The 26,556-nt window shown below is 40.6% G+C and overlaps 4 protein-coding genes across 8 annotated transcripts; all 4 read left to right on the forward strand.

The window, feature by feature from the left end:
* Positions 1 to 101: 101 nt before the first annotated feature.
* On the forward strand, positions 102 to 3,172 carry LOC124196029. 3 transcript variants are annotated; one of them, XM_046590790.1, is made up of 4 exons: positions 102 to 216; positions 300 to 434; positions 702 to 2,001; positions 2,065 to 3,172. In XM_046590790.1, the coding sequence occupies exons 2-4, from the start codon at positions 423 to 425 to the stop codon at positions 2,853 to 2,855; spliced, it is 2,103 nt and encodes a 700-aa protein (XP_046446746.1). In that variant the 5' UTR covers positions 102 to 216; positions 300 to 422; the 3' UTR covers positions 2,856 to 3,172. The 3 variants fall into 3 exon arrangements, with proteins under 3 accessions (XP_046446746.1, XP_046446747.1, XP_046446748.1); XM_046590791.1 differs by having other exon boundaries at positions 104 to 205; XM_046590792.1 differs by having other exon boundaries at positions 154 to 216; positions 282 to 434.
* Positions 3,173 to 3,305: 133 nt separating this feature from the next.
* On the forward strand, positions 3,306 to 5,275 carry LOC124196031 (aquaporin-10-like). 3 transcript variants are annotated; one of them, XM_046590800.1, is made up of 8 exons: positions 3,306 to 3,461; positions 3,781 to 3,883; positions 3,957 to 4,083; positions 4,172 to 4,309; positions 4,385 to 4,515; positions 4,581 to 4,736; positions 4,813 to 4,874; positions 4,932 to 5,275. In XM_046590800.1, exons 2-8 carry the CDS (start codon positions 3,809 to 3,811, stop codon positions 5,203 to 5,205), a joined length of 963 nt encoding a protein of 320 aa, XP_046446756.1. In that variant the 5' UTR covers positions 3,306 to 3,461; positions 3,781 to 3,808; the 3' UTR covers positions 5,206 to 5,275. The 3 variants fall into 3 exon arrangements, with proteins under 3 accessions (XP_046446756.1, XP_046446758.1, XP_046446757.1); XM_046590802.1 differs by having other exon boundaries at positions 3,308 to 3,460; positions 3,777 to 3,883; XM_046590801.1 differs by having other exon boundaries at positions 3,329 to 3,422.
* Positions 5,276 to 6,327: 1,052 nt separating this feature from the next.
* LOC124196033 (nuclear envelope phosphatase-regulatory subunit 1-like) lies at positions 6,328 to 7,153 on the forward strand. The gene is made up of 4 exons (XM_046590804.1): positions 6,328 to 6,484; positions 6,574 to 6,645; positions 6,714 to 6,848; positions 6,920 to 7,153. Exons 1-4 carry the CDS (start codon positions 6,457 to 6,459, stop codon positions 7,060 to 7,062), a joined length of 378 nt encoding a protein of 125 aa, XP_046446760.1. The 5' UTR covers positions 6,328 to 6,456; the 3' UTR covers positions 7,063 to 7,153.
* A 67-nt stretch (positions 7,154 to 7,220) lies between these two features.
* Positions 7,221 to 15,357, forward strand: LOC124196032. Its single transcript, XM_046590803.1, has 9 exons — positions 7,221 to 7,447; positions 9,056 to 9,482; positions 10,048 to 10,179; positions 10,301 to 10,371; positions 12,721 to 12,782; positions 12,871 to 12,944; positions 13,090 to 13,226; positions 13,498 to 13,888; positions 14,317 to 15,357. Exons 2-9 carry the CDS (start codon positions 9,428 to 9,430, stop codon positions 14,406 to 14,408), a joined length of 1,014 nt encoding a protein of 337 aa, XP_046446759.1. The 5' UTR covers positions 7,221 to 7,447; positions 9,056 to 9,427; the 3' UTR covers positions 14,409 to 15,357.
* Positions 15,358 to 26,556: the final 11,199 nt, after the last annotated feature.

Consider the following 26,556-nt stretch of genomic DNA (forward strand, 5'->3'; position numbering starts at 1 on the left):
AGAATGCTAGAATCTACCAAAGACCGACGTGCTACGTTGCCAAGCCAATCAATTGACCAAGGCATGAATATATTCCGCTAGGTGGGCATCATCCCTTCAGGGGAAAAAGAAGAGGAGAGAGTTTCAAACATTTTTGAGCACATGTGGGAGTGGGACGAACATAAGTTTGTCCATAATGACTAATGCAAACACGACTAAATAACCGGTTTGTAAATAGTACGTTATAAAAAATAATTATTATAGAAATTATAACACATTTCTGAAAAGTTTGAACTTTGAAGTAATCTTGGTCTTTCAAGGTCTTATCAGCTGGTCAATCTCACTGTGAAGAAGTTTAATCTGATTCTGTCTTTCAAGACCTCGTGACGAGCTAACTACCTTACTTCATTATTTAATCGAATTTCCTCAATTGAAAAATCCACATGATATATAAGGTAAATAAGTAACATCCTCATATTGTTTTTCATAAAACAAGTTGGTAGCCATCCCCAACAAACCCTGAAGAATTCAATTTAATTTTGTACAAATTATTTTTACAAAACCTCATGCTTGTACAAATTCTTAATTATAGTTAATTTTCATACCAGTAAGTTTTGTATCATCCAGGTGTCTAAATTGAAACATACCATATCAAGCATGATCACATTTCTTATATTATTCATCGTGAACTAACTCATTGTTATTTGTCTAATTTCATCCAGGAAATGGGTGTAATGAACGGTATTACAGTAAAACCATCAATAGCTGATGCGGAGATACGCAAGTCTATGCAACTTTTGTCTACGGCTTTAAATGAACACATAAAAAAATGCCGATCAAGCAGTGATGACGGCAAGACAAAGGTTATGTTCCACCAAGTGGTGGATTTAATGCTTGCCGACTGGTCGGCATTTTTCTTGCCACCAAAGAATTTGAAGTATAAAAAAGTATTTCGGCGAGCTCTAGGAATTCAACCTCAATTGGCGCAATTTGATGAAGAATCTTTCGATATTGATCGTCACCAACATGATCTGGAATGTTTAGCCAGAATCGCTCTTTCGATCAAACGAAATGACGTCGAAGAAGAAATCCGCAAACGGCTGCCTTATCAACCTCAAGTAAATAATTCAACGTTGAACAACGAAACGAAGATAAAAGACGGCTGGGTAAAATTGAAAGATGAAGGAAAATATTTAATTGAAAAGAAGGAATGGGCGCAAGCCATGTTTCGATTCAGTCAAGCAATCTACCTTAATTCCGATGAAGGTATTCTCTACTGTTACCGGGCCATGTGCGAAATTCGTTTGTCCAAATTCCAGTTGGCGATTGAAGATGCTGAAGACGCCATTGATCTTAATCCAAAATGTTCCGAATTTCGGAATACTTTATCCAAGGCACATTTGGGATTGCGCTCTCCCCAAATCAAGGTCGCCACAAAATCACCAAAGACAGTGTTACAAGAAAATCAGAAATGTGAAGAAGCTTTTCCAGTACTCCAGCGTGCGGCCGAAAACGGTTTGGCTGAAGCTCAATACCGATTGGGGCGAATGCTGATCTATGGAGACGGATGTCCTCGTAACGAGTTGGCGGCCAAAAAATGGCTTCTTCGGGCCCGTGATCAAGGATTCAAACCTAAAGCGCTGAGGACCGAAAAATGGGTGGATGACGTGATGCGGCATGCCAAGTGTTTAATTCAATTCGAATCGGAGAATAAAATCAAGATCAACGGATTAAGCCTTGTTAAAAGGATTGAACGGTTTTCCTTTTTTACCCACTTTAAGTTTGACACCATCGACGAACTTTTGGAATCCGCCATCACATTTGAAACTCGCCTTCCAGCCAAACAGTCCAATTTGATTATGAAGCCAGTAATAGCAGAATGGATGCCCTTAATGATTGAGAGAGCTAAAACTCGTTCGTTGAAAGCCCAATCTTTCTTCGTAGCTCATGAACTCATCATTAAAGCTAAGAAGTTACTGATTCAAAACCAAACTGTTGAATCATTTAAAATGCTACGAGAAGGTACAGCAATTGAGCCCGTGCAGTTTCCAAACTATTAATGTTTTTTTTTGTTGTTGTTTATAGCTCGTCGACTTTGGGATTGCCCCATCATCGATACAACCATTTTTTCCGATGCAGCCGAAGAGATGCTCAAGAATAATCTCGCGAATGCTGAAGCCTATCATGTCTTGGTTTTCTCAGACAAGGCGTCATCCACTGAAAACCAGCTTTGGTTGGCCATGCAGTCAGTTACGCTCGATCCATCGGTTCCTGATTTTCATTGTGCTCTTGGTCGTGTCTATGGAATTATGGGCGACTATCAACGTGCTCTACAGTGTATTGATCACGCTCTAAAATTGGCTGTGCATTCAGATTGGCTGTATGAACGCGCGTCGTTTATTCGATTAAGCAAGGAAAATCCCGATTCTGAAGTCATTAATGCTTACGAGAAATACCTTTCTTGCAGTTCATCCGATGATTTTCATGTCCCTGATGCTCATTACTTTATAGCGTTAGCGTATTACCTCATGTCCCATTCTAAAAAATTCCGTATTTCTCTCAAGAATGGCCAAAAGGCTGAGAGCCCTGAAACTCGTCTACCCTGTTTCCTGTCTGTTAGTAATAGCGAGTGCGTTGCCAAAGAAGTTCTCAAACGCATTTTGAAGCCGAAATCTCGAGAGGATAACAAGCAAAATGAAGTCAAAATTTCTGAAATTTTTTGCGTAGTTTGTTCGAAGTGCAATCCGTCAATGTATTGCCTGTTTTGTCGAAAATGGGTGTGTGCTAGAGATGAGCACGATTTTCAGGGTATTTTGCACGACTGCCAGGTCAGTCACGTTGCGAAACACAAATCCGCCATCGTTGCTTTGTTCTAAATTGTCTCATTTTTTCAAAAGTGCTTTCTTTTTTCGTTTATTTCTCTTTCAAATTCACCACACTTGGTCTCTACTGCAATCCGATTGTTTCAGGGTTGTTGCTCCTTACTTCTTCCATTTATTTAACTGCGTTTAAACGGATTGTTTTTGTGACTTCAAATGCGCCATTTCAGCCGATGGTTTAATTTTAGGACGCTGTAAGTGGGCTGTCCTCTGGGAAATTGTTGATTTCTACACATTTCCTGATCTTTTATAACCGAGTTACGGTATACAAATTTGAAGTCGTTTCTTTTAATAAACGGAAACGATTTTCACGATTTCGTTGCTTTTTCATTTATGTAGATTTCATGTATGTAATTGTAAACCCTGTTAAATTTTTTCTATCTCTATTTTTAATCCAAAACTTGTGTTAATCTGGCAACATCATACCTCACCCCGTCTACCTGTCTCCCCACCCTCGTCGTAATTGAAGCAGATGTAAATTATCATTCGCGATCATTTTCTGTTTTCCAACTACACCGTTTGGTTTTCCTGATATTGTCTGATCACAGATTCACAGTTTTAAAAGTACGCCCCTCTCTGATTTTTGACATTTTGTACACTTAGGTAAGTTCTCTCTTTTGCGATTATAAATTGTAAAACCAGTTTTGAGGATTGAATTGTATACCAATCCAGTACTCTACGTGTTTTTATCAATCGTTAATCATTGAAGAGGTGCATACATATGCCAGTGAAGACGCTATTGTTTGCGATCCATTCGTATTATAGCAATAGCATATTTATTCTACTGCCGGTTATTTAGTTTCAACATTGTGCAATCCTGTCCCTTGCATCTTTTACTGTGGTTTTATTGCATATTGTGTAGTTGATAGTAAGCCATTCCATGATTCTGAGTAAAATTTGTGATCAACTGTTGAATCTACAGAGTGTCACTTGTACGAGCATTAGAGAAGATGCGTCTGTGCTGTCGTGTTCATCCCCTGGTTCGAGCCGCTTTTGCCGAATTTATTGGCACCTTCATTCTTGTTGTGAGTTATTTCATCAAGTTGGTCAACAGCAATTTTACATATTAATGTGGTTCCATTTCAACGTGAATTTTAGGCCATCGGAAATGGAAGCGTAGCCCAATCACAATTGACCCAAGGCGAAAAGGGCAATTATTTCACTATCAACTGGGGATGGTGTATTGGATGTTGCCTTGGAATTCTCGTTTCAGCTAAAGCATCAGGTAAGAAGTATTTGAATTAATGAATATTTTGCTATTGAATTTAAGTGTGGATTAAGATAGACTGCAAGGTTAATTTCTGTGATGTTAGGTGGCCATTTGAATCCAGCAGTAACAATGGCTCTCGCAGTGGCAAAAGATTTCCCGTGGAAAAGGCTTCCAGTGTACTGGTTTGCACAGTACTTGGGAGCTCTGGCTGCGTCTGGTACCGTCCTTGGCGTTTATTACGGTAATATTACATTGAAATATTAATGTATCGCCTATTTTTTATTATATTATCTGTTCTGTGGTTTCTTCTTTGTAGAAGCAATTATTGTTAGAAAAATTGATGGCAAATTCAGGATTCATGCCAATGCTTCTGAGCCCGGATCGGCTGCCATTTTTGCCAATTATCCGGCCCCTTATTCGTCAGTTGTTACTGGTTTAGTTGAGGAGGTGAAACGTTACTTAATTTTTCATGCATCATATGCGGTCTCTAATATCGAGTCTATTATCCATAGATTTTATGTACAACGATATTTATGCTTGTTATATGCGTGGTAACAAATCCAAAGTATTCAAAAGTCCCCAGTTTTTTGCAGCCGTTCTACATTGGTTTCACCCTTTTGGCCGTCGGAGTGGCTTACGGTTCTAATGGAGGATACGCTCTCAACCCGGTAGGTTAATCATTTGAATACTTATGCATATGATCCCCGTCTATAATTGTTTGTACTTTTTAACGATGAATTACAGGCTCGTGATTTAGCTCCTCGACTTGTTTCTTATTTCGGTGGATTTGGATCACGCGTATTCAGGTAAATATGAGGAGCTTTAAGTCAATTCTTGGTTGCTAATTTTTCTTTAAATTTTAGTTTCCGCGGATACAATTGGTTTTGGATCTTTTTGGTCGGGCCGCATGTTGGAGCCATTCTGGGTGTTTTTATCTTTCATTTTATTCTCATGGAAATGGACCAACCAGCGAGCGTGGAAGAAAAAATGAATAGTTCGCAGTTGCCAATCGTGGATTACGAATATGAAATGGCGAATGAGCTGGACGTCAAGCCTCAAGCCAATAACAACAAAGGTCCTGAGCAACGTCTGCAGTATCAATGTGAAGAATACGTTGACATCGCATCTCCAATTTAAACTTTTCTTCAATGTTCCGCCGTCTGTCCGTAAGCAAAAGTCAACCTTAGTACATTTATTTTACGGTAACTGACACAAGGTTACGGTCGTGTTATATTTAATGATGTGATTTGCGTTTGGTATTACTAATTTACTATGCTTCTTCCTGTGATCTGAGTATAGCTGGATTTTATTAGGATTTTTTTAGTTACTGGTTGTAACCCTAGAAACACAAATTTTCCCTATTCTTTTTTTTTATTATTATTAGTATTTAAGATGCTTTTTTAAAAATCGATAATTCGTGTTTGAGTAATTGTCCTTTGAAAAATAATTTAATGATGCATTTCCGTGGAATCATCTGGCTGGAGCTTAACTGTGTAAGCCTGTTTACGATCTAATACAACAGCCAAGCTTTTTCGGACAGCCTGATACTTTCTGATATCTCTACGTCATTTTCTAAATTGGAACCCTTTATAACCAGATAAGATTCCCTTTGATTTAAATGTAGGATATGGTAGTATGATGGTAGTATGATGCATTTAGTATCATTCTCTGTTGTATACAAAGGAGCAAAAGTTATTGTTATTAATTATTACCACAATACGAAAAGTGATAAGATTGTTGTGATAATAAGCTTGTCATCAACATGTTGCCCAGTTGTACCTTCTAATTGCTTAGGAAGAAAAGAGGCTGAGTTATGAAAATATTGCTTAGGTCACAGAATAAGATAATAAGAATAAGAAAGTTAATAAGAATTCCGACAGTTGACTTCTGAGAGTCGTATCTACGGATCGCTTATCATTAATATCGTTAGTTCGGTAATGCAAAGTGGTTCAATTAGGACCCAGTGCGCAATCAAGTACGAGCGTGTATTATATTTAGCAATTATCTTCTAGACTTTCACCCTTTACAATTGTGTATATATCGTTAAGTATCACTAAGTATACGAAGTATGCATGATGCTTTCTTTTCTTTTTTTTTTTTTTTTTAAATCAATTATATCAATTATTTACTGCGTTCCGGGCTTCCGGCCATCCGCAAAGAGATTTTAATGCCATCTGTGGGAAACGTAAAATTACACTATCGAGTGTCAAATTTTACCACCAGGTGCCCTTAATTATATCAAAGTGGTTCAAAACATTTCTCAGTTACGTCTGCTTTTGCCTAGGCTTGGGTTGGATTGCTCGAAGTCTCGAACGCTGGAAACCTGTTTTTGTTTTTTTTAAATTAAAGTGCAATCATACACAGTAATTATTTTCTTTTATTTGGAAAATGAGCTTGGAACAAACAGCATGTGAAGGTGAGAAAATCATTTTCTTTCACAGTATTGATTAAAACATTTTATCAATCTCTTTGTGAACGACTCCTGAATCTATTGGTTACTTTTAGACCTGAAAGCATTTGAAAGACGACTCACGGAAGTAATACAGTCCATACAGCCTTCAACAATAAGATGGAGAGGTATGATTTTGTACAAAAATGTACTTGGAATGTCATTAAAAGCCTACATTTTTATCCAACTCTTGCAGTCTTGTTGGCCTTTATTTCCATCTGCACAGCAATTGCAGCTTGGCAATGGCTCGTGGATCCTGAAACGATGCAAGTGTCTTTCCTTTACTCACTCTACAATCATCTCTTTTTCACAATTGCATCTCTGCTACTAGGTAAATATTATTCAACCCCAATAAGTATTGCACAAGATACTTTCATTAACGGTGCATTTTGTTTATTGCAGTCATCTTATTTGTTTGTGGGATCCACAAACGTGTCGTGGCCCCTTCTATAGTGGCATCTAGAGCCAGACAAGTTCTGACTGATTTCAACATGTCTTGCGATGACACAGGAAAGCTGATTCTGAAGCCCAGACCCTCATCGTAATGTGATTTTCTTCATAAATGACTAATTATTCCTTATTTTGTAACTGGGGGCTAGAGAGAGAGAGAAAAAAAATAGAAAGCCAGTCTCATCAGCTCTATTGCATCTCAAGTTTCTGCTACTCGGTTTTTTTTTGATTCCTTGATGTAGGAACGAAGTCGTCGACGCATGCGTCTGTTGCCGTCTGGCGCAACAGAATGGTAAGAAAGGGGGTGTCTCTGGTAACCTTTCAAGAGGGGACTGTCAGTTCCACAGCCAACGTTCTCATGGTGCGGCACGTGAAACCAATCCAAGCGAGCAATCAGTTTTTTTCATAGAGAAAAATACATTTCCCTGTATCCTTAGGCGACGTCGGACTTGGTTTCATCCTCCGCTTAAACTCTTGAAGGTAATATCACCCTGCCCTCCCCTCTTAGCTAATTTCAAAGTCAAATAATCAAATTTAAAAAAAAAAAGAAAAAAAAAACTTTGGGTCCCGCGGAAACGTGCACTCATTGATCGCAAAGGGAAAAAAAATACCGCGTTCATCATCAGAGAGAGAGTCCCGCGAAGAAGTTTATCCTCGCAAGTTTAATTTGGGAGGGATGAGCATGTCGTCATATTCGTCTGCGAGGGAGGATCTCAATCCAATCAACAATCTTTTTTTTTTTTCTTCCTTTCTTCCCGGGATTTGTTCTTTTTTTTTTTATCAACGAGGAAAGAAGGGAGAAAAAACAAGGGAGGCAAATGCAATTTGAATCGATCAACTGCTGAAGAAGCGGAAATAAATGTGTGAGAGCGCCTCAAGTACATTCCTTTACTCCGTCGGCTGCCCTTTTCTTTGTGTCCAACGAGCTGTAGAGATAAAGGAGCTGCTGCTGGAAAGCTTGCGCGGTTTCCATTGCTGCTGTTGGGGATTGCCGTTTCCGTTGATCGCTTCCGCTGATGGAAACATGTCCCTTCTATCATGTCCTCCACAATAACAAGAGAGAGAAAGAGAAAAGACAAGAATATCCCCCCTTTTTTTTTTGTAACACACATTTGTACTTGTGCAAACTCTCTCGGCTGCTCGATTTATTTTCCCCCTTTTTCTTCTTCTTCCACTTTCATGTCGGCCACTTTTTTTCTTCGGGGGTGTGTTTGTGTTTCTCCATATACCAACTCCCTTTTCTTTTAAAAACGTGGTAGTAGAGAAAAAGAGAAGTGAATTGATTACACATTCGTTGTGGGGGCAAAGAAGAAAAAGAAGCAAAAAAGTTTGTGTTGTGTTTAGGTCGCCAGGGGGGCTGGAGTTCTTTTTTTCTTTCCCGGCCCATAATTACATTGTTGTGTTTGAGTTTTTATTTTTATATTTTTTAGAAAATAAAATAAAGTTTTGACTTTTTTTGCTGCTCGGTGGCTCGGTAATCATTCGTGAAAATTAAAGGGGGAATGTTGAATAACGCCGGGGTACATTCGTTTGGGGAGGGGGGGCGATATATACATTTTAATCAATGTCTGTTGTTGTTTCTTTTCTTTAAAAAATCGCTACTACTAACCATCCAATTATGCGTATGGGGAAGGTTCCCTCATCCGAACAAACCAATCATCCCTTTTATTCTTTGAACGAAAAAGAAAAAAAAAAGATCTTATGAAACATTCCAAGTGGCAACCCCTCTGAAGCATTTTATCCTGCCAGCAGGCGACTGTTTCGTCTTTCAGTTTCATCGGATGGGTTTTTTTTTTTATTTTATTTTTTCTCTCTCCTTACATCGGGGTGCGGATGATGATGAGAAGTGTGTGTGTTAGCTCTGGGGTTCGTTATTGGGCGTGTTTGTTATAGTGGAGCCGCTCGCGCTTGTCGCCAACCCACTTGAGTGGCAGAGCGCGCACAGCTCTCGAGAAAACTATTTGGTGTTTGGGGGGGAGTTAGAAGAGAAGAGAAAAGAGGGCACTCAATCGCACGACGTCTACACATCAACTCTCGTTTGACTCGTTTTTTCTTTCTTTTTTCTTTTTCCTTTTCTTGTTTTTATAGGGCGACGACGTGCAGTGCTGTTTGGATACAATAGCCCGACTGATTTCTCGCCCTTGTGTGTGTGTCTCTCTGTGTGTGTGTGTGTGTTGAGAGAGTGATTTCTCTCTTGGTGAAAAGAAAAGAAAAAACAACCCCAAGGATGAAGAAGAAACTGGAAGCTGTTCCTCCTGTTACGAGGGCAAACATATAAAAGGAGCCCCGACGAGCGAATTGATCGACCGACATCACTCACACGGTCTGGGTTTGGGTGTTGAAGGGGGGAAAGGCAAACCCAAGTGCGAATAAAAGAAGAAGAAGAAAAAAAAAGAATTTTGAGGAAAATATATTTATATACACCAAAGTCGATATAGAGAAGAAAGTCGGAGGCTGAAAATGTCTTCTTGGTCCGTCTTGGCACTGCTCATTCTCCAGCACGTCACCTACAAATGTAAGTTTTTTTTGGAAAAATGCAACATTTCCCATTCAAACTGTCGTCGCCGATCCTTCCGCCCCTCCCTATCGCATACATAGAAGGACCACCTTCCATTTTTATTTTCTTCTTTTTAATTCGGTTCTTCTTAATAAGTCGATACCGAAGTGGAGGAAATCGATCGACAACATTTTTTTCTTTTTTTTTTACCGGGATCCATCCACAACAGAGTCCGTGATTGAAAACCGAAAATCCTTCTATTGGGCTTTCAGCCGGTCCCTCTTTTGTCCGGCATCGATATATAATTCCCTTTTGATCAACTCGACCATTTATTCGCAACGTCGTCTAGTTATTATAATATCATGGTCCAGACACACACAAAAAGTTCCCCCCATTAAATTCTACCTGTCATCCGCCCAGAGTACTACTACATATAAGGGCGGATTGATCTTTGCTATAAATAATTGGTTTAGAATTTAGTTTCAAAAATAAAAGAAAGAAATTGAATTTAAAAAATAAGAAAAAATTTATGGACGGTTGAAAATGTCATTTTTTTTGTGTCTGGGTGCATTGCTGAGTGCAGGTGACGCCTTGGTCATCACGCAAATGGTCGTTCCCGGTCACGTTCAACGAGGATCGGATTTTGTTCTGCGGTGCCTGTACGACCTAGACGGTGACTCCTTGTACTCGGTCAAGTGGTACAAGGGCTCTCACGGTACTTCTGAATATTCAAATAAATCAAAAAATATTATTCATAACCACAAAAAAAAATCCCAAAAGTTTGAAAAAGTTTCGTGCTGAAAAATTTCCTTCAATTTATCCCGGACGACTTATAGAATTCTTTGGCTACGTCCCCAAAGAGACGCCGCAATTCCGAGTCTTCCCTTGGTCGAATTTCACCATTCACGTGAGTCAACAATTTACACACACACACACGTTGAACTTAGATGCACGCGCGGCGCACAGCATAGACTGACAATGCTCCCTGTAAATAACTTGTTCTTTTTTTCTTCTTCTTCTATCTGCGGGCTCCTTTTTACTTTTCTTTTCTTTAACTCCCGCCGTGCCCAATCCCGTCGTCGGCGTGATTTTGGTTTGTTTGTTGTCGTTTGCCAGAATGGGGCGCAATCAAAGTTTGTCCATCCGTGAGCTGTCGAAAAGGAGGGGGGGAGGGCGCGTGTTTGCCCAGAAACTTGCACACAAGTTGGGGGACCTTATAATATTGACTCATCTTCTTTTGTGTCAAGCATGTTTAATTACAGGACGGGCCAGAGCCCTAGGAGCGCATGGTGCACCCGTACAGTTGGCATACCCCAAATCCTTGCTCCTTCCAGTTGTGTAGGAGCGATTAAGTGCAGCACGCCGTCGTCGTGTGCATTCCCGACAAGATCCTTGCCCATGTAGACACACATTTCCATGGGTTCTATAGTAGTACGGTAGTGTATAGTGTAGTAGTACGGTAGTAGTCGTCGTACTCGAGTCTGAGAGTTTTGTGCGCTTTAGGTTTATTATACCTCCGGGATGAGGAAAAGGAGCACATGTACATGTAATACTCTGCTGCTGCACGTATAGTAGACTGTCACGGGGCGGCTTATATTTGCATACGTGAAATGGATGGGAAATGTTGGAGCAGCCAGCTACTACCGACGCTCGGCGGTGCCATTATTCAAAGTTCCTTTTGCTTATAGCTCTTCTTATATGTACTACTCTCGCCCCCGTATACCATGCTGGCGCTAGCTGTAGCTCTCGTGTTCAAGTAGTTGCTTCGACAATTAGTCCAGCTTCATTAAGTTGGTCTTACATGACGTCACTCCATGTGTGTGTATAGAGCGGGAGCGGGAACGTTTTTTCTTTAGATTTTTATTTTAAAAAATAGAGAAAGAAACGCCCAATTATATATCTCTTGGCCGCTTTTTTTTCCCCCTTTCCTATTTATATCAGAGTCTAACTTTTTCCCTTTTATTTTTCTCTCATTATACTTACCCGAAAGTCAAATATAATGGCCTTGGTGATGTACACTCACGAGTTATTGCCATTTCCTGTCTTTTCTTCCAATAACTGTCGGTACTAACCAATTCCAGGGCTTCATTATACTTGCGCAAACTTTGGATATATGTGTTTTTTCTTTCTCCTTTCGACAACTCTGCTATAAACATATTTGAGAGTACGTAGGTTTTATTGGAGAAACAAAAATAGACTTGCGGGAAGGGGGGTATATATAAGAAAATCAATTCCCCGAGATTTTGTTTGTCATTTCTTATATATAAACGTATCCATGACAGAGAGAGAGAGAGGAAAAAAAACAGGGGGTAGAAAGAAAAATAACAAGAGAGTCTGTTGTATTGATATATATACGCGGTGTATTGCCATAGCTGGCGGCGGGTAGATAATGTCGCCCAAGAGAGACAGGTTACATTCAAGTGATTCCACATATAATATATATATATAAAAATATCGACAGCAGCAGCAGCAGCAGCAGCTGGCGACTTTTTTTCACTTTCAGCCGACTGCTACTCGCTTGAAAATCCTATAAAAATATCCTGGCCACATTGTTGTTTGTCTGACAGATATACTACGTATATATATATATATACTGTAGGCACCTTTGACGTCTCCTCATATTGTTATTCCCCATAACACACACAAACGGGATCTATATAAAAAAATATAAAAAGTCGGTCGGGATTTCGCGGTAGACGGCTGCCGCTTTCACTATGACAAACATGGCCGTCATCTATAAATATATTCGTCGGATTTGTACGCATCGGTTATCAATCTATTGGCCATATCGTCCTATATATATATGTACGCAAAGTTTCGTAGAAATTCAATTCCTCTTTTTTATTTTGTTCACTTATTGACGTGTGTATCCGCTGTCAAGTCTTCAAGTTAAATCGCTAATGGCACCGCCACCCTCATACATCAAATCTGCATCTTTTTTGATTCTCCGGTGGCGGTTATTTATATGTAAAGTTTCAATAAAAGAACGTGAGTGGCATGCTATTGGGTTTTTTCCACGTATTCCCCCCTCCCGCTGTAAGTTGCTGTTGTTGTTGTTGTTGCTGTCGTCGTCAGCTATGGTGTAATCTGATGGGCGGGTCTCGCAGATGTCGCGTCCCATAACGCCAATGGAGCGGCATCAGCTGCTGCGCTCAGATCAAAATCGATTTATTCCACACCATTTCTCCTTGTCTTTTTCCCTTTTATCGACTTAATCAAATTAAATCTTATGTACTTCTTTTATATATCTCGCCAGTACGACGAGCTAGAAATTGGCAAAGTTCACCTGAAAGCCGTCACCCGCGAAGCCGAGGGCAGGTACGTACAATTAACGGCTTGAATTATTTCCCTGCGCAGCAATTGAATGATGTAAAAGATGTAATCAATTGGATGTTTCTGGGCGCAGGTACAAGTGCGAAGTATCGACCGAGGCCCCGCACTTCAACACCGACTACCGGGAAGAAAACCTCACCGTTTACGGTTAGTTGGATTCCGGCTGGAAATGACATTTCAACTTTTTGGAACCAAAAAAGCAAAAGATTTATTTCATTTTTTTTATTGCTTTTTTTCCTTATACGTTTCCTATTGTCCGGGTGATTCTCTATATCCATACGGGAATAAATAGACATTTACAGTGACGGCCCTTCCATGGTTGGTAACCCTACCAACGATCTGAAACCGGGCAACCAGCTCCGATTCACCTGCTCTTTTCGTAAATCCAGACCCAAACCGATTCTCTCCTGGTTCGTAGACAGTCAAGAGGTACTACCATTCTCTCATTCTTTTCTATAATATACTACTACGTAGTAGACATATAACGCAAACAACAAGGGAATAAAACAGACAGGTCGGACAGAATCGTCCGCTGATGCATGAACTTAATGAGCTCCGGAAATCCTTGGCAACTGCCAATGTTTCGCCCGCATAATAATTTTGATCATTCGTCTCGATGACGAAAGTTGGGGGCGGTCTAATATAGGTACACGTATATTATCAAAGTTAATTCATTTTGGCTTTTGTGATTGTCCACCAGACGATAAACAAAGTGGAGTCTCGCTACGTAATGGAATCTGCGCTGGCGGCCTCGGCGGACAAGAGTAGCGGAAGCGGGATGGAATTGTGGTCGGCCGAATCGGAATTGAGCTACTGGCCGACGGCCAGGCAACTGGAAAGAAAGTTTCTCAACGTGGCCTGCCGGGCCGTCGTCCTCAACGAAAGCATTTACCAGCGAGTGGCGTCGACCAACGTGACGACAGCGTCGGCGCTGACCGTTCAGCTCCAGCAGCAGGTGCAGCAACGATCCCGTTCTTCCATTCCATCCGACCGGAGCAGCAGCAGCAGTTCTTCTTCCGGACAAGTTTCAGCTTCCATGGCCTCCTCCCATCACAGCCGCGATTCCTACTCTCTATCAGCGGCCAGCAAAGGTATAATATACACGTCCGTCCGTCCGTCCGTTTGGAGAAGAAAAAAACAGTTTGATCGATGACTCGACGGACGTTGTCAAAAGAATCTCCCACAGTCGGCTGTCAGGTTTTCATGGCCGGCCAGCAGAAAGAAAGAGAAACGGGAAATCTTTTTAGTTGATTGAATGGCAAAAGTATAGCGGACGTCCTAAAAACTTTCTTCTTCTTCTTTCCATTTTTGTTTTTTCTATCTAACTGTTATTTACTTTTATTTTGGAAGGGGGGCGACTGTCGTCTTAGATTGTTGTGTCATTTCCTTGTCGCGATAGAGCGTCGGCGGGATATGTGTGACGCACGCGGGTAGAGATGCTCGTAACAAATATCCCCGGCTGATTGTCGATTTTTCTCTTTTTATTCTTTTTTGGTATTTTCTTTTCTCGGCTCTATAGGACAAGGAGGATCGAGCAACGCCCGACCGATTGTCGTCCTCCTGGAATTATGGCTCTTTGTCGTCGGTCTGAGTGCCGCCCTTCTCAGTTGACGTGACGTTGTCATCGACGCCTGGCATCTTCGCCCGTAATCAATTTTCAATTCTCCCCCCATCTCCTCCGTTTTTGTTTCTATTCGATTTTTTTTTTCCTTTTTCTTATACGATCGGCCAACCTTTGCCCGTCGTCAATAATAAAAAAAAAAAAAAAAAATTATTATATTTGACTTGGAATCGAGCCAGCGGGAATGTATCGATATTTCTTCTTCTCCCTGGAAGAAAAAAAAAGAAATGTACTTAATCCGGTTTTTTTTTTTTTGTTTCCTTTTCTTTCTTGTTTAACATGATTCCAGAAAAAAAAGGGGAAATGTTTTTCCATACATATTTATAAATATCATATTTTGCCATTAACCCACTGCGGTATCACCGCGCCGCATCTCAACAGCCCAAAAAAAAACAAAAAGAAAAATAAGAAAATACGTATATTCGAGCTATCATTTCCTTGTTGTATAATCAATGAAAACGTGACGATCAAATCCCCCACCGGAAAAAATTCTAAAAATAATTTCTATCCAAAACTTATAAAAAAGAAAGAAAAAAGAAAAATGAAAATCATTTATTAGATGTGCTGTGGTTTCACGCGTCTTGGGGCTCAACGTGTTCTAATATAATATATATAACTAAATATATATATCCATCTAATTTGTGAAAACCCAAAAAAGAAGAAGGCGTCTAATAATAATTGTAATGTGTTGTATATGTCATCGTAATCGGCTATATACCATATAATAATAAGAACCACCACCACCATTATTATTACAATCTCTATATATATACTGTCGCCCGGCTCTCTTCTGTTCTCTCTCCTCTGTGTGTGTGCGTGTGGCTGGGACGATGGGCTTTAAGAAAGCTCATCTGCTGCTGCTGCTGCTGTACTTCTTCTTCGTGAATTGGCGTTTGTAATAATACACGAAAGCGTTGCGCCATAGGCGTGGCTCATTTATCTGCGTTGCCATCCGTCTTATTCCTCTAACCCGCGCTTTTGTTTTCCTATTTTAGTTTTCCGGATTTAAGTTGAGTTTCCCAAACGACTTGCTATTGAAATGAGCGACGGGCCCAGAAGTGTCTATTTTATAGATGTGAAAATCGAATTCATCTATTGTAGTCACGCCCAGCCCTGGGGGCAAATGACGACCGCCTAGACACGACCACTCGCATTCCAGCGATAGATCCATCGATATAAAAGACGGCCGACGAAAATTTACGGCCTGGTACTATGGTTTTATTGCTATTATTAGGAGAATGAATGCGAGAAGAAGAGAGAACATGAAATAACTGCGTCGATGACAGGTCCCCCCCCCCCAAAAAAAAAACCTTTCCCACACATCTTCCAACTATTTTGTCTGTTTGCGGGACAAACTTCTCGTTTTCAACAGTCTCGTTCAACCATTGGTAATAATTTTTTCTTTCTCGTTGCACATTTTCATGTTTAAGTGAAATGAGCTGAAAAATTTCGCTTGTATTTAAAATCATACTTGATAACGACTTGATGATGTCGTTCGATTTGGATGAATACGGATCATCCATTTTTTCATCTTCGTAGATAACAGTCATGGCCTGCATTTGGGAGACCCCTCAAGATTGCTTAAACCCAAAATAAGCTTGAATAAATTCTGTAAAAAAATCACTTTAACAAAACCCTTCCCACACATCTTCAAATTATTTTGTCTGTTTGCAGGACAAACTTCTCGTTTTCAACAGTCACGTCCAACAATTGTCCTATTGGTAACCATTTTTTCTTTCGGGGAGGGGGGAGGCTACCCCCGCTTCCCTAATTTAAATGAAAGAAATGATATTTTACATTGGTTGTTATGCATGTTATGCATTGCACCAATATTCTTGCGACGAATAGAAAACATCACCCCCTCCTTGACTCAGCCCCAGAATATAGTAAATTTAACCAGTTTATACTTTCGCAAAAACCCCCTCTCTACCCAAACTTTGGAGAAACTTAAAGTGGTACACCGAAAAAAAAATTTCCTTTTAAGAAAAGGAAACTTCTGTCGAGAAAACTTACAGTGGTACACCGCCTGTTGTATGGTTAAATAAATTACAACCCAACAGTTGAAAGAATGCAAAGTTAAGAATATCAGATCAAATGAAAATTTGTTCTGCACATTTCATCGTGCAGGTCCAAAATAATGTCTTGGTGTTCGTGCCAGGCGTAGCAAACTCGATTGACCGCTACTAAACGCTAAATCACCCTCTCCTTGACCTTGACCACCAACCCCCTGCCCCCCCCCCCCCCAAAAAAAACCCCTTCCCACCCATCTTCAAACTTTCCTGAACGAAAGAGAAACGGACCTGTAACGAAAGAGAAACGGTCCTGCCCGTTTCAATATCGGTATATGCATAAATTTATTTGCATATTTGGTATCATTGCCTTCGTGGGTATAGGAATCCTAATCGGATTCTATGGTAAGTAGGCCTAAACTTTAAAATGTACAGTATCATATTTAACCTAAAAATCCTAAAATGTATCTTAAAACAGCTGGTAAACAAACTATTACTATATATGGAAATTTGGATAACTATACTTCTATGGTAAGTAGGCCTAAGTCTTTCTACATATTAAAAGTAGAAAGAGAGAATCATTTATTGGTTGTGAGTGACATGACTGACATCACACCCAGTTCATCGCAAAAACCCCAAAAACCCCCTCTCTACCCCTCTCTACCCAAACTTCGGTGGTATGGCAATAAACTCAAATGGCAGCAAGTGTGGAATTCCACACTTGCTGGCACAGTGGCACTTGACTCGCCGACACCAACCAAAAGTTTTTTTTTTGAAATTAATTTTTATTTAATTACCAACCCCTCGGTTTTTTTCTTCAATTCAACCGCCTACAGCCCTACAGGGTAGGCCCTACCCTGTTGAGAGCACCGGTGATGTGGCAATCAAACTCAAATTGCGGCAACTGTGGAAAATTATTCCTCAATTGCTGCGACTTCACGCGCCGACATCACCGACTACTCTGAATTGTTTGCCCGTTTGACAAGTCAATATGAAACAAACGCAGGCGTGAATAAACTGCAAAACGATAACTACCTCCTCATCTAGTAACAGACCCGCCTTTGGACGAAATTGGAGTGACTATTGTTGTTGATGGTTGATGCTGTTTTGAGTAGGAACGTGGGTTTTCTTTAGATTCTTGTTTCACTTTCGATGTTGGAAATGAGCTGAAATCTGAAACTCGTTCACCACCCACCAGTTCCTTCTTTTTCCCATTTTCAGGCCCAATTCAGAGAATAGTTAAACGCTGTATTGACTATTGAGCGCTATTGAGAGAGAACTCAAAAATACTGATTTTTAACGCTATTTTTGGCCAACTCTTTGGCTCTCCAAATGAGCCAAACGAGTTGGCTTAGGACATCTCTTTTTCAATATTGATTTCAAATGTGATCACGGGATACTATAGGCTACCTTCTTCCTTTTTCACCGCTCTTTTTTTTCTATTCGAAACTTTTTTTTTACCTTTTTGGCGTGTCATATGTTATATAATAACGGTAACAAAAATAAAAAAAATGTACAAAAATGAAAACCATTAACCATTTTTATAAAACTTTTTAATTTATTTTATTGAAAAAAGAATTTGATTCGCCGCTGTCGCCAAACACTCAGGGGGAATGGCGATATAAATCGATTCGAGTAAATGAGAGATTGTAATATTATATGTATGGTCAGTCACCGTTGATCGAATCACATATCACACATGTATCATGTAGCCATGTACTAGTAAATTTTATTTTAGCCCGTCCAAGGCCGGTCCTAAAAGTCTAGGGTCCCGTGACAAACGAAACACATTTCATTTAAGAAAAAGGTTTGACCAATAGGTTATGGGGAGGGGCGTAAGGGAAATGCAAAATCACACGTCTGCCTGCCGGGAGTGGCCGTATTCACGCGTTACGCCATGTCAAAGTTGGCGGGATTTGTCAGAAAACACATTTCTTTTAAAAGATGTGAAACAAAACTCAATAAATAATGAATAAAAAAATACCGAGTCGAATGGTATAAGACCAGACACCGAATTCGGCCGTGCTTTAGTCGCCGGACGCAAGAAAGTTTAGGCTTTTTGGCAAAACACAAATTTTGATTAAGAAAATTGATTTTAGGCTTAAAAAAAGATCAAATCTAATACTAAATTATCATAAGACGCCATACACCGACATCGGCCGATTTATATCTGCCAGACGTCCTTGAAGTCGAAATTTTTTCACCAAAACTGAATTTTTCAATGTGGCAACAGTGTAAATCAAGCCGCTAGTTATGGATACGAAAAGCTTGTCAAATAATGTAAATGAAAAACTGCGTGAAATATAAAAAAGAGATTGTATCAAGAATCGTTTACATGTAGTATCTTTATTCATATTTAACTGTTTTTGCTTAAAAACAAGAAAAAAGACATCACAAAAACAAACTTAAATGATATTTTACTGTACCTTGGAAGAGTATTAGCTAAGCTTAGTTTACTTTTCATCTTGTCTGTCGTGGGGGGGGGGCTCAGTGTAACTTGGTGAGATGAACTGTTAGAAACTATAAAATATTCCGTTCAGCGGATCGGGTAAGAACACCGCTTTTATAGTTTTATCGCTTTTGAGAGGTTTGGATTTAGGGGATGGCCGATAATGGTTTATTGGCTAATAGCAGAAGAAAATGAGAAAAGGATCGTCTGCTTTTCTTTGTGTTAACAAGTTTCAAAAATGTGGTGATTAAGTGATTCGTGATTAGTGAATGATATTGATAATTATGACCAAAAGATCACTCTCTGGGGAAACGTGGCTGCTCGAAAAATAGCACAAGAAATAACATTACAAAAACGTGGTCGTCGTGTGAAAAATCTGATCGTGGTTCTTAATTGAATAGCTTTATACACACTATGGCATGCTGTTTGGTTGGTAAATATAACTAAGAATACAAATGCAATGATTAATGGGAACTTGAAGAAGAGTTAAACCTGTTCTAAATTTGAAATGAAATGTTATAGTTCCTGACTTTAGCATTGATCATGTAAGCCCCAGGCTGTCAAAGCATTGAACATTGTTATTGGCACTGTGGAACCTTTGTGCAGATTTAAGCCCTGAACCTGCCATCCTAACCACACAAGTTTAGCATGTACTGGTATTAACCTATCATCAGCAACAATCCCAGTATCATCGCTATATGATTTAATGATTTGTGCTACTTTTATTCATTTGACCTGCTAGGTATTTTAAGGATGAATGACTTGCACACATGCAGCTTTGCATTCCATGGAAATCTTAAATTTCTCCTGTGTATTAACAATATACCCATTGCCTCATTCAACTTTTCTTAACTTGTTTCTGCAAATATTTTTCGTAATCCATTTTTTTATTTTTTATTTAGGTAAACAGCATCCCTATTGATTGCAGAAGCTACCGATGTCGATCGAGTTATACGGATCTCTTTCTATAAATGTTCTCTATCCTCGTGTACACTCGTGTGAGTGATTCACAAGGCATTTTTTTCCTATCCCGCCTGATGGATTCAACTCTACAGCGGATGGAGCACTTTTGGATGCCAAACTTAAAGGTAGGAAAAGTGTTTTTCTACTCTTCCTTTTTGGCTTTTTTATTGTCTTTGCTGATTATAAATTTTTACATAGTACGAAGTACTTTTATTCCTGAGAGTCTGGGCGTTTGACTGATGGGAAGGTTTTTTTTCTTGGCGTTTTCGTCGTTGACTCAGTCAGGGTTCATTCAATAATTCATTCGTAGAACGACTGCAGATTAGGCCCGGTTTTAGTACCTCACAAACTTTGTCTGCCGGTAAACAATCAAAGTGGAAAAATAATTGTTAACTTAAACTTTAAGCAAAGTGCAACTGGAAAATTTTATGACCGGCACCTTCTCGTTATAAGATGTCATACTCAAATGTAATAATCATTTCAGACTAAAAAAATTCAACTCCTTTCCTGCCATCACAAATCTAAATTGTCTATCGATTTTTCGACAAGGGGAATCATAGTAATAATCACAAAAATATCAGCGGGACCCAAATTGAATTGACGACTTGGAGAAAATTGATGTCGAATTTGATTGTCGCCCATCTATCAATAACAAGATCGAATATATACGTGTGTGCGTGTCTCTATAGTATAGCTAATGCAGTCCTGCGTCGAAACCGATTCCGGGTCGTTCCGGCTCTGCTGCTGTCCAGCCAGCATCTCAGGAATCGATAACAAAAAAACATTCGCCCGGCGTCAATGGGCTACATGATTCGGAAACATTTTCTTCTTCCCCAAACAACAACTATCCATGATACAATAATGGCGAAACAAAAGGGAAGGGGAGGGCCAGCGCGATTTCATTCGATCGATTCGTCGTTTCACAAACTTTTCTTCGCTTCTGCCATCGTCCAATCGAAAAAATTTCACACTCTACGACCTACGCTCAGATTTGTGTCTCCGCCGAGACATATTTTGACGTTTGGGTCGCCGATTTCTTAGCTGAGACTGGATCGTTATACGACGGCACCGTATTGCCATCCATATCCGAAACTTGGGAAAAGGGAAAAAAGAAGATGGGAAATAATATATTTCTCAGAATAATAGTTCCATGTGTGCTGTGTGTTGCTGCTGCTGATGTATAGGCCCATCAAAGTTGTTCAGTCATCCGTGCAGACGTAGCGTCGCGGGCGCCGAGACGCCAAGTGAAAAAGAAATAAAAAAGGAGAAGTGAAGAACTACATCACGGGGGCGGAGTTTAGACTGGAAATCCCAGCAGCAGCACAGTATGCAAGAGTCTAAGAAAAATCTAAAGCAAACTCTCTAGACGACCTCAAAGTACACACATATAATGTGGGAAAACCGCCAAAGCCCTGGAAATATTGTGGTTGTTGTTGTTGTTGTTGTAGAGAGCTTTTAATATTTTTCTGGTCTTGTTTGGATTGCGACTTGTTTGGGCTTCTCCTGGCGCCAGTTCTTCCGCGAATGATGCGCATACGGAATCAAAAACTTTTTTTCTTTTTTTTTTCATACTTCCGCCCAGCACGTGGCCCGGCACTCTTTCCCTAATGGCCACCGCAACGCTCGAGGTATACAACATAATGTGTACACTTGTGCCATATCCATTAGGGCGTTTCAATGGCCTGTGCAGATATATTGCTGGGGGTTTTTCACATCAAAAATTTTTTCCGGGCGCGTCGAGGCTCTTTCCTAAATGACTCGGCGATTCCGTCTACTAACACGTTATAGACGCCATCGCGGATGGCTTGTGGCGGCTATTTCAAATTTCCGATGGACGATGAATAAGTCAGAAGGATTTTTCTCCTGGGCGTTGGGCCCATTCGGCGTGTAGAATCTTTGGGATTCATCAGAGCATATCTCCACACATCTGTCACATTTGATGTTATTTTTTCAGTCCAACTGCTGCCCATTTGAAACGAACCAAAATGACATTTCCAACTTGTTCCGCAGATGAAAAAATGTAATAATGATAAGTGAAAAGTTAAGTTGACCCTTAAGAGTGTGACTCGACCTACAGCAGTAGCCAGCCAGCAGCCGCTTTGAAAAAAAGTTTTTAGCCTTTGCTGCATATTTCATGGCCGGCTCTTTCCTCTCTCTTCTTGCCCACGTCTTGATCCGTGACTCTTATATGCATCGTCCGTATAAAATGGGCGCGCACGCTACTTGCACCGCAACGGAAATGGCTTTCCATGAAAACTTTATCCCGCGCCAGCCATCTTTAAAAAAAAAATCTACCCGTAATAGTTGGATAGATCTCTGATGGGGATGGGGGGGGGGATGCTCAATGGTGAGTTGATGCAGCTACAAGTTTAGACATTTCTATAAAGAGGATACGACATATAATAACCCGAACGAAAACTTGTTGCTAGAGATATCATATCCAATCTCGTTTTCTTCTTCTTCAGACTTGACTGCCAACTAATTGACTCTCAAAGTTTTGATCCGCCCTCGAATCTATCTGCTAGCCTTCATATGATATGTATTTATATAGTTGTCGACCTTTCTACATCATCGATGGTATTAGATCAAGGTGAGTGCATGGTGTATAATGTATTTAGACTCTTTTCGAGTTGACGCTAAAGTCATCATATCGATTTTCTTTCTTTTTCTCTCTTTTTAAGTTGAAAGTCATTCAAAAGTGATTGAAACTGATGGTGGAGGGGGGCGGAAAAAAGAGGAAAAAAATCACAGAATTTCTTATTATTATTACACAACAGGCCAAGAGAGTTCCTGTAAAATGAAATGGCTTTTTGCAACTAAAATAAATATAGGCTACAATGTGCTGCCGCCGCCCTTGATCTCACCCACGCCCCAGTCATTGACACTTTTCGCCTTATTCTCCCGCGGGAATGCCGGGAGAGGAGAGGAGACTCTGGGCACACGAGCCAGAAATCTCTCGTCGTATAGAGAGAGACGGAAGAGAGTCCTGGGCATTGTACGCGTTTTGGCTCCCGCGCTATCCACCCTCACCCACCCATTCGTTGTTGTGTATATACACACTGGTGCGCTTGTTTGTTTTGTCCCCCCTTGTATATATCTCTCCACTGCAGGGACGGCCAGGCCAGCAGCAGCACAAGATAGAAATGTTATTTTTCTTTTTAGATTCATCCACCCCCCTACCGAACGAGATCTTTTTCTTCCATCAGTGTCCAAACAAACTCTTTTGTCTGTACATCATCGACTGTGTGTGTGTGTATCCATCTCCTCGGGCAGTGTTGCCAAGGATTCGATTTGCACTCCAGCAGCAGCATCGCTGTTACTACTACTACTACTGTGAGAGTATTGCAGATGCCATCGACAGGGACCAGACAACAGGACAAACACACGACCCCGCATAGTAGACGAGAGTCTCTATAATATAAGGGAAACGGGCGTCCAGCACTACTTGTTTTATTTAGACCTGCGCCGGCCTATATCAAAACACAACTTTTGTTTTCCTTTAGCTATAATGAACATCTTCTATCATCCCTGTGGACAATTTTTGTTTTTTCCCGGGGGGAAATCTTCTTTGGTAAATTGAGAAAAAAAGTTGTAATTTGTAATTTTTTTTGTTAACTGGACTTTGTGTTGTGGCGGACGATTATTGCGCAGAGTAGTACACAGCTGGGCGGCTATTATGTAACTCTTTGTGCTGCCCAGAGGCACAGCAGCTAGGCTATTCTTAATGAACTGAGCGCGGGCGGGCGAGTTTTCTTTTCTCTCTCTTGTTTGATGTGGCCGCCGCTCACTTATTTCACTGTGCGTTCAAACTTTCTTTCTCTTCAAATCTCGTCGTCGGGAGGAGAAAAACGCCGGTTGCTGGGCAATGGTTTGGCCGTCGAGCTGCTCTACAGATTGGCCTCTGAGGGACTCATCAAAAAAAGGCGCAGCAGAAAATGTTTCATTCTCCAGAGCAGACGGCCAAAAATATAAATCTCGGAATTGACAATCGAGAAAAGTATAGAACGCCGGACGGCCGGCCAGTAGTAATTTGATGGGCTGCCCAGCATCAGAGAGAGAGAAAAAGCGGGGGATGGCAATCGCTATAAAAAGGATGGCTAGAGCCATTAGATGATGTGAAACTTATTTCAATGGCTCGAGCATCAGTACGTAAAAGATAGAGGACGAGAGCGAAAAACACACAACAACAACATTTCTATTATTTACAATGAAAAGAATCTTCTTCTTGTGATTCTTCTGCTGGCCCTCCCACGTTTCGCTTCTAATTCCTCCCTCGGTGATCATTTGACCTATACTACAACGGCGGCAACGGGTGCGCGCGCCCAACCGAGTTGATGTAAATAAATAATTCTTGTTTCTCTCTAGCTCTTTCTATTTGGACGGATATAGACGCGATGATGTTGTCTAATGCGTGACGCAGTCGTCGTGTCATACGCTATACATATCACCAAGACACAAAAGACGAAATGGAAATTCGTCTTTTCTTTTATTTGGGTGGGGCGTTGGCCCGCATAATCATCGCCCATCCAGCCATGAAAATGGATTGGGAAAAATATATGTTTTCGTTGAATCAGCTAGACATTCGCCACACACACGCAAGCCAAATATATACATAGGGTTCTGTAAAGTATTACACTGCAAATACTACATATATAAGACTGCAAATCAATTTCAAACGCATATGACATCAATCCGGATCGATAGAAATCTGTTTTTTGCTGACCGCTAAATCTTGGTGGAAATCAAATTCGCCCATCGTCAGGTATATGGCATTTAAATTAAAAGCGATAGTATATCTTCTGAGCTGATAGCAACGAGCCCAATGACTGCCATCAATCTTTTTACTGAAGTGGCCAAATCAAAACATTTATATGTAAGCCGTCCTCTTTGCCCTGAAGGGTTGCCTGGAGGGTCCTTAGATGGATCAACAATATCGCCCTCCTACTTTCTCTTCCTTTTTTCTCTTTCCTGTCATTACATAACGTTACATATCAATAATTTAGATGCATCTAGGGAGAGAGAAAGACCCGTGCTTCTTCTTTTCTGAACATCAACACGCAGAAAAGAGGATTTTCGTGCCGTATCTCTGTCCGGCGCTGAACGAGAAAATCGCGCCAACCGACTTGATAAATGTTTCAAGGCGAATCTCATTCTCGGAAATGTGGGCGATGTTGAAATACTGATGTACAATTTCACCTCCTCCCCAGATTTATTTGATTTGATTTCTTTTTGCTGTTTTTTTTTACAAATAGACACGGTCGATTTCAGTTGGAATTCGTCGAACGAGCGTAAGAATATCTTGATGAGATCTATTTGAACCGCTATGCGGATTAGGCGCCTAAAAATCCCACGGACGGCATCTGTGCACATAGAGACACGGGATAATAATAATAAGTACAGGCCAAAGAAGAAGAAGAAGAAGAAAGAAAGAAAAAGAGTTGAAAAGAGAGAAATGATGATGCTGATATACGGGACGAATCGTGAGCTCGCAAACGTCCATCATAAATTACGAATAGGGAAGAAAGAAAATGATCGATTGAAACTGCAACTGTACCACACACTGTGTGTGTATCTCGCTATCTATTTATAGAAGCACTTTGGCCAATTGAATTTCTCAAACTCGGCAGGAAAAAAACACAAAATAGACAAAAGAAAAACGCCATCAGTTGTGAAATAATTTAAAAAAAAGGTTGAGATTTATTTAAAAAGGAAAAAAAAGACTCGCACTTAATTATTAGTGAAGGGAATCCACTTTTCTGTTTCGTTCCTGAAAACGAATTGCATAATATAAAGATTCTAGACGCTTTTGAATAATAATGGGAAAAATTCGCCCAACTTCTTCTCTCTGCTCTTGTAATATGTCGACACAATGTCGCCATTCTCTTTCTAACTTTTTGTCTTTTTCACGACTTGGATCGGGACTCTTGACAAGGAACGGGAACCACCCCTCCACTGATGAGATTATTCCGCAAACGAAATTGTCGATAGGAAGAGAGAAGGAAGAGAACCTGCTAGTTAAATCGCTGTTTAGCTTTTTGTTTGGTGTTAGCATGTTAACGAGTTGCGGCGGCGGCGGCGGTGCTTGGGATATAAGAAAAATAAAAAGAAGGAAAATAAATAATGAGATGGAGCGGTGGCGACGGCGTCGCCCATTCCGGAAGTAAGGGAATATGAAAAGCGTGAGCCATAAGGGCGACATTTCCGTCTCGTTTCCATCGCCCCATTTCGGCAAGACATTTGCTGCTGGGCTGGGCTGGGTGCGCGACGCAATGAAGTGGCGGGAGCCGTGCAGCATCTGGGTGGGCTCATAATATGATGGCGTCAAGGAGGCAGCAGTGTATTAGCCCCTCGGGTCTCTCTCTCTCTCTCTCTTATAGAGTGGATATGTGCTGTATACATCTGTTATTGGCCCCGGCACATCTAACAGCGGCAACACTCGCCGAATTTTCGTTCCCATGGCATATTCCGGGAGAAATAAGAAGAAGAAGAAAAAGAAGGAAGGCCAATCCAAGTGCGACTACATATTCTACCGACGACGTTCCCGATAACACATATGAGCGGGGCTAATAATTCCCCATCTCGTCGCTCTCTGCTGTCGTGTACAAATCGTCACAACTCGGCAGCAGAACAGTTTCCCCCTCTAATACCATCGCCTTCCGCCCCATTTGATTGCAGTATTGGCTCTTGCCGAATTCAATTACCCCTCCAGCAGTAGTG

The sequence above is a fragment of the Daphnia pulex genome, chromosome 6 (assembly GCF_021134715.1).
Source record: "Daphnia pulex isolate KAP4 chromosome 6, ASM2113471v1".
NCBI lineage: Eukaryota > Metazoa > Arthropoda > Branchiopoda > Diplostraca > Daphniidae > Daphnia > Daphnia pulex.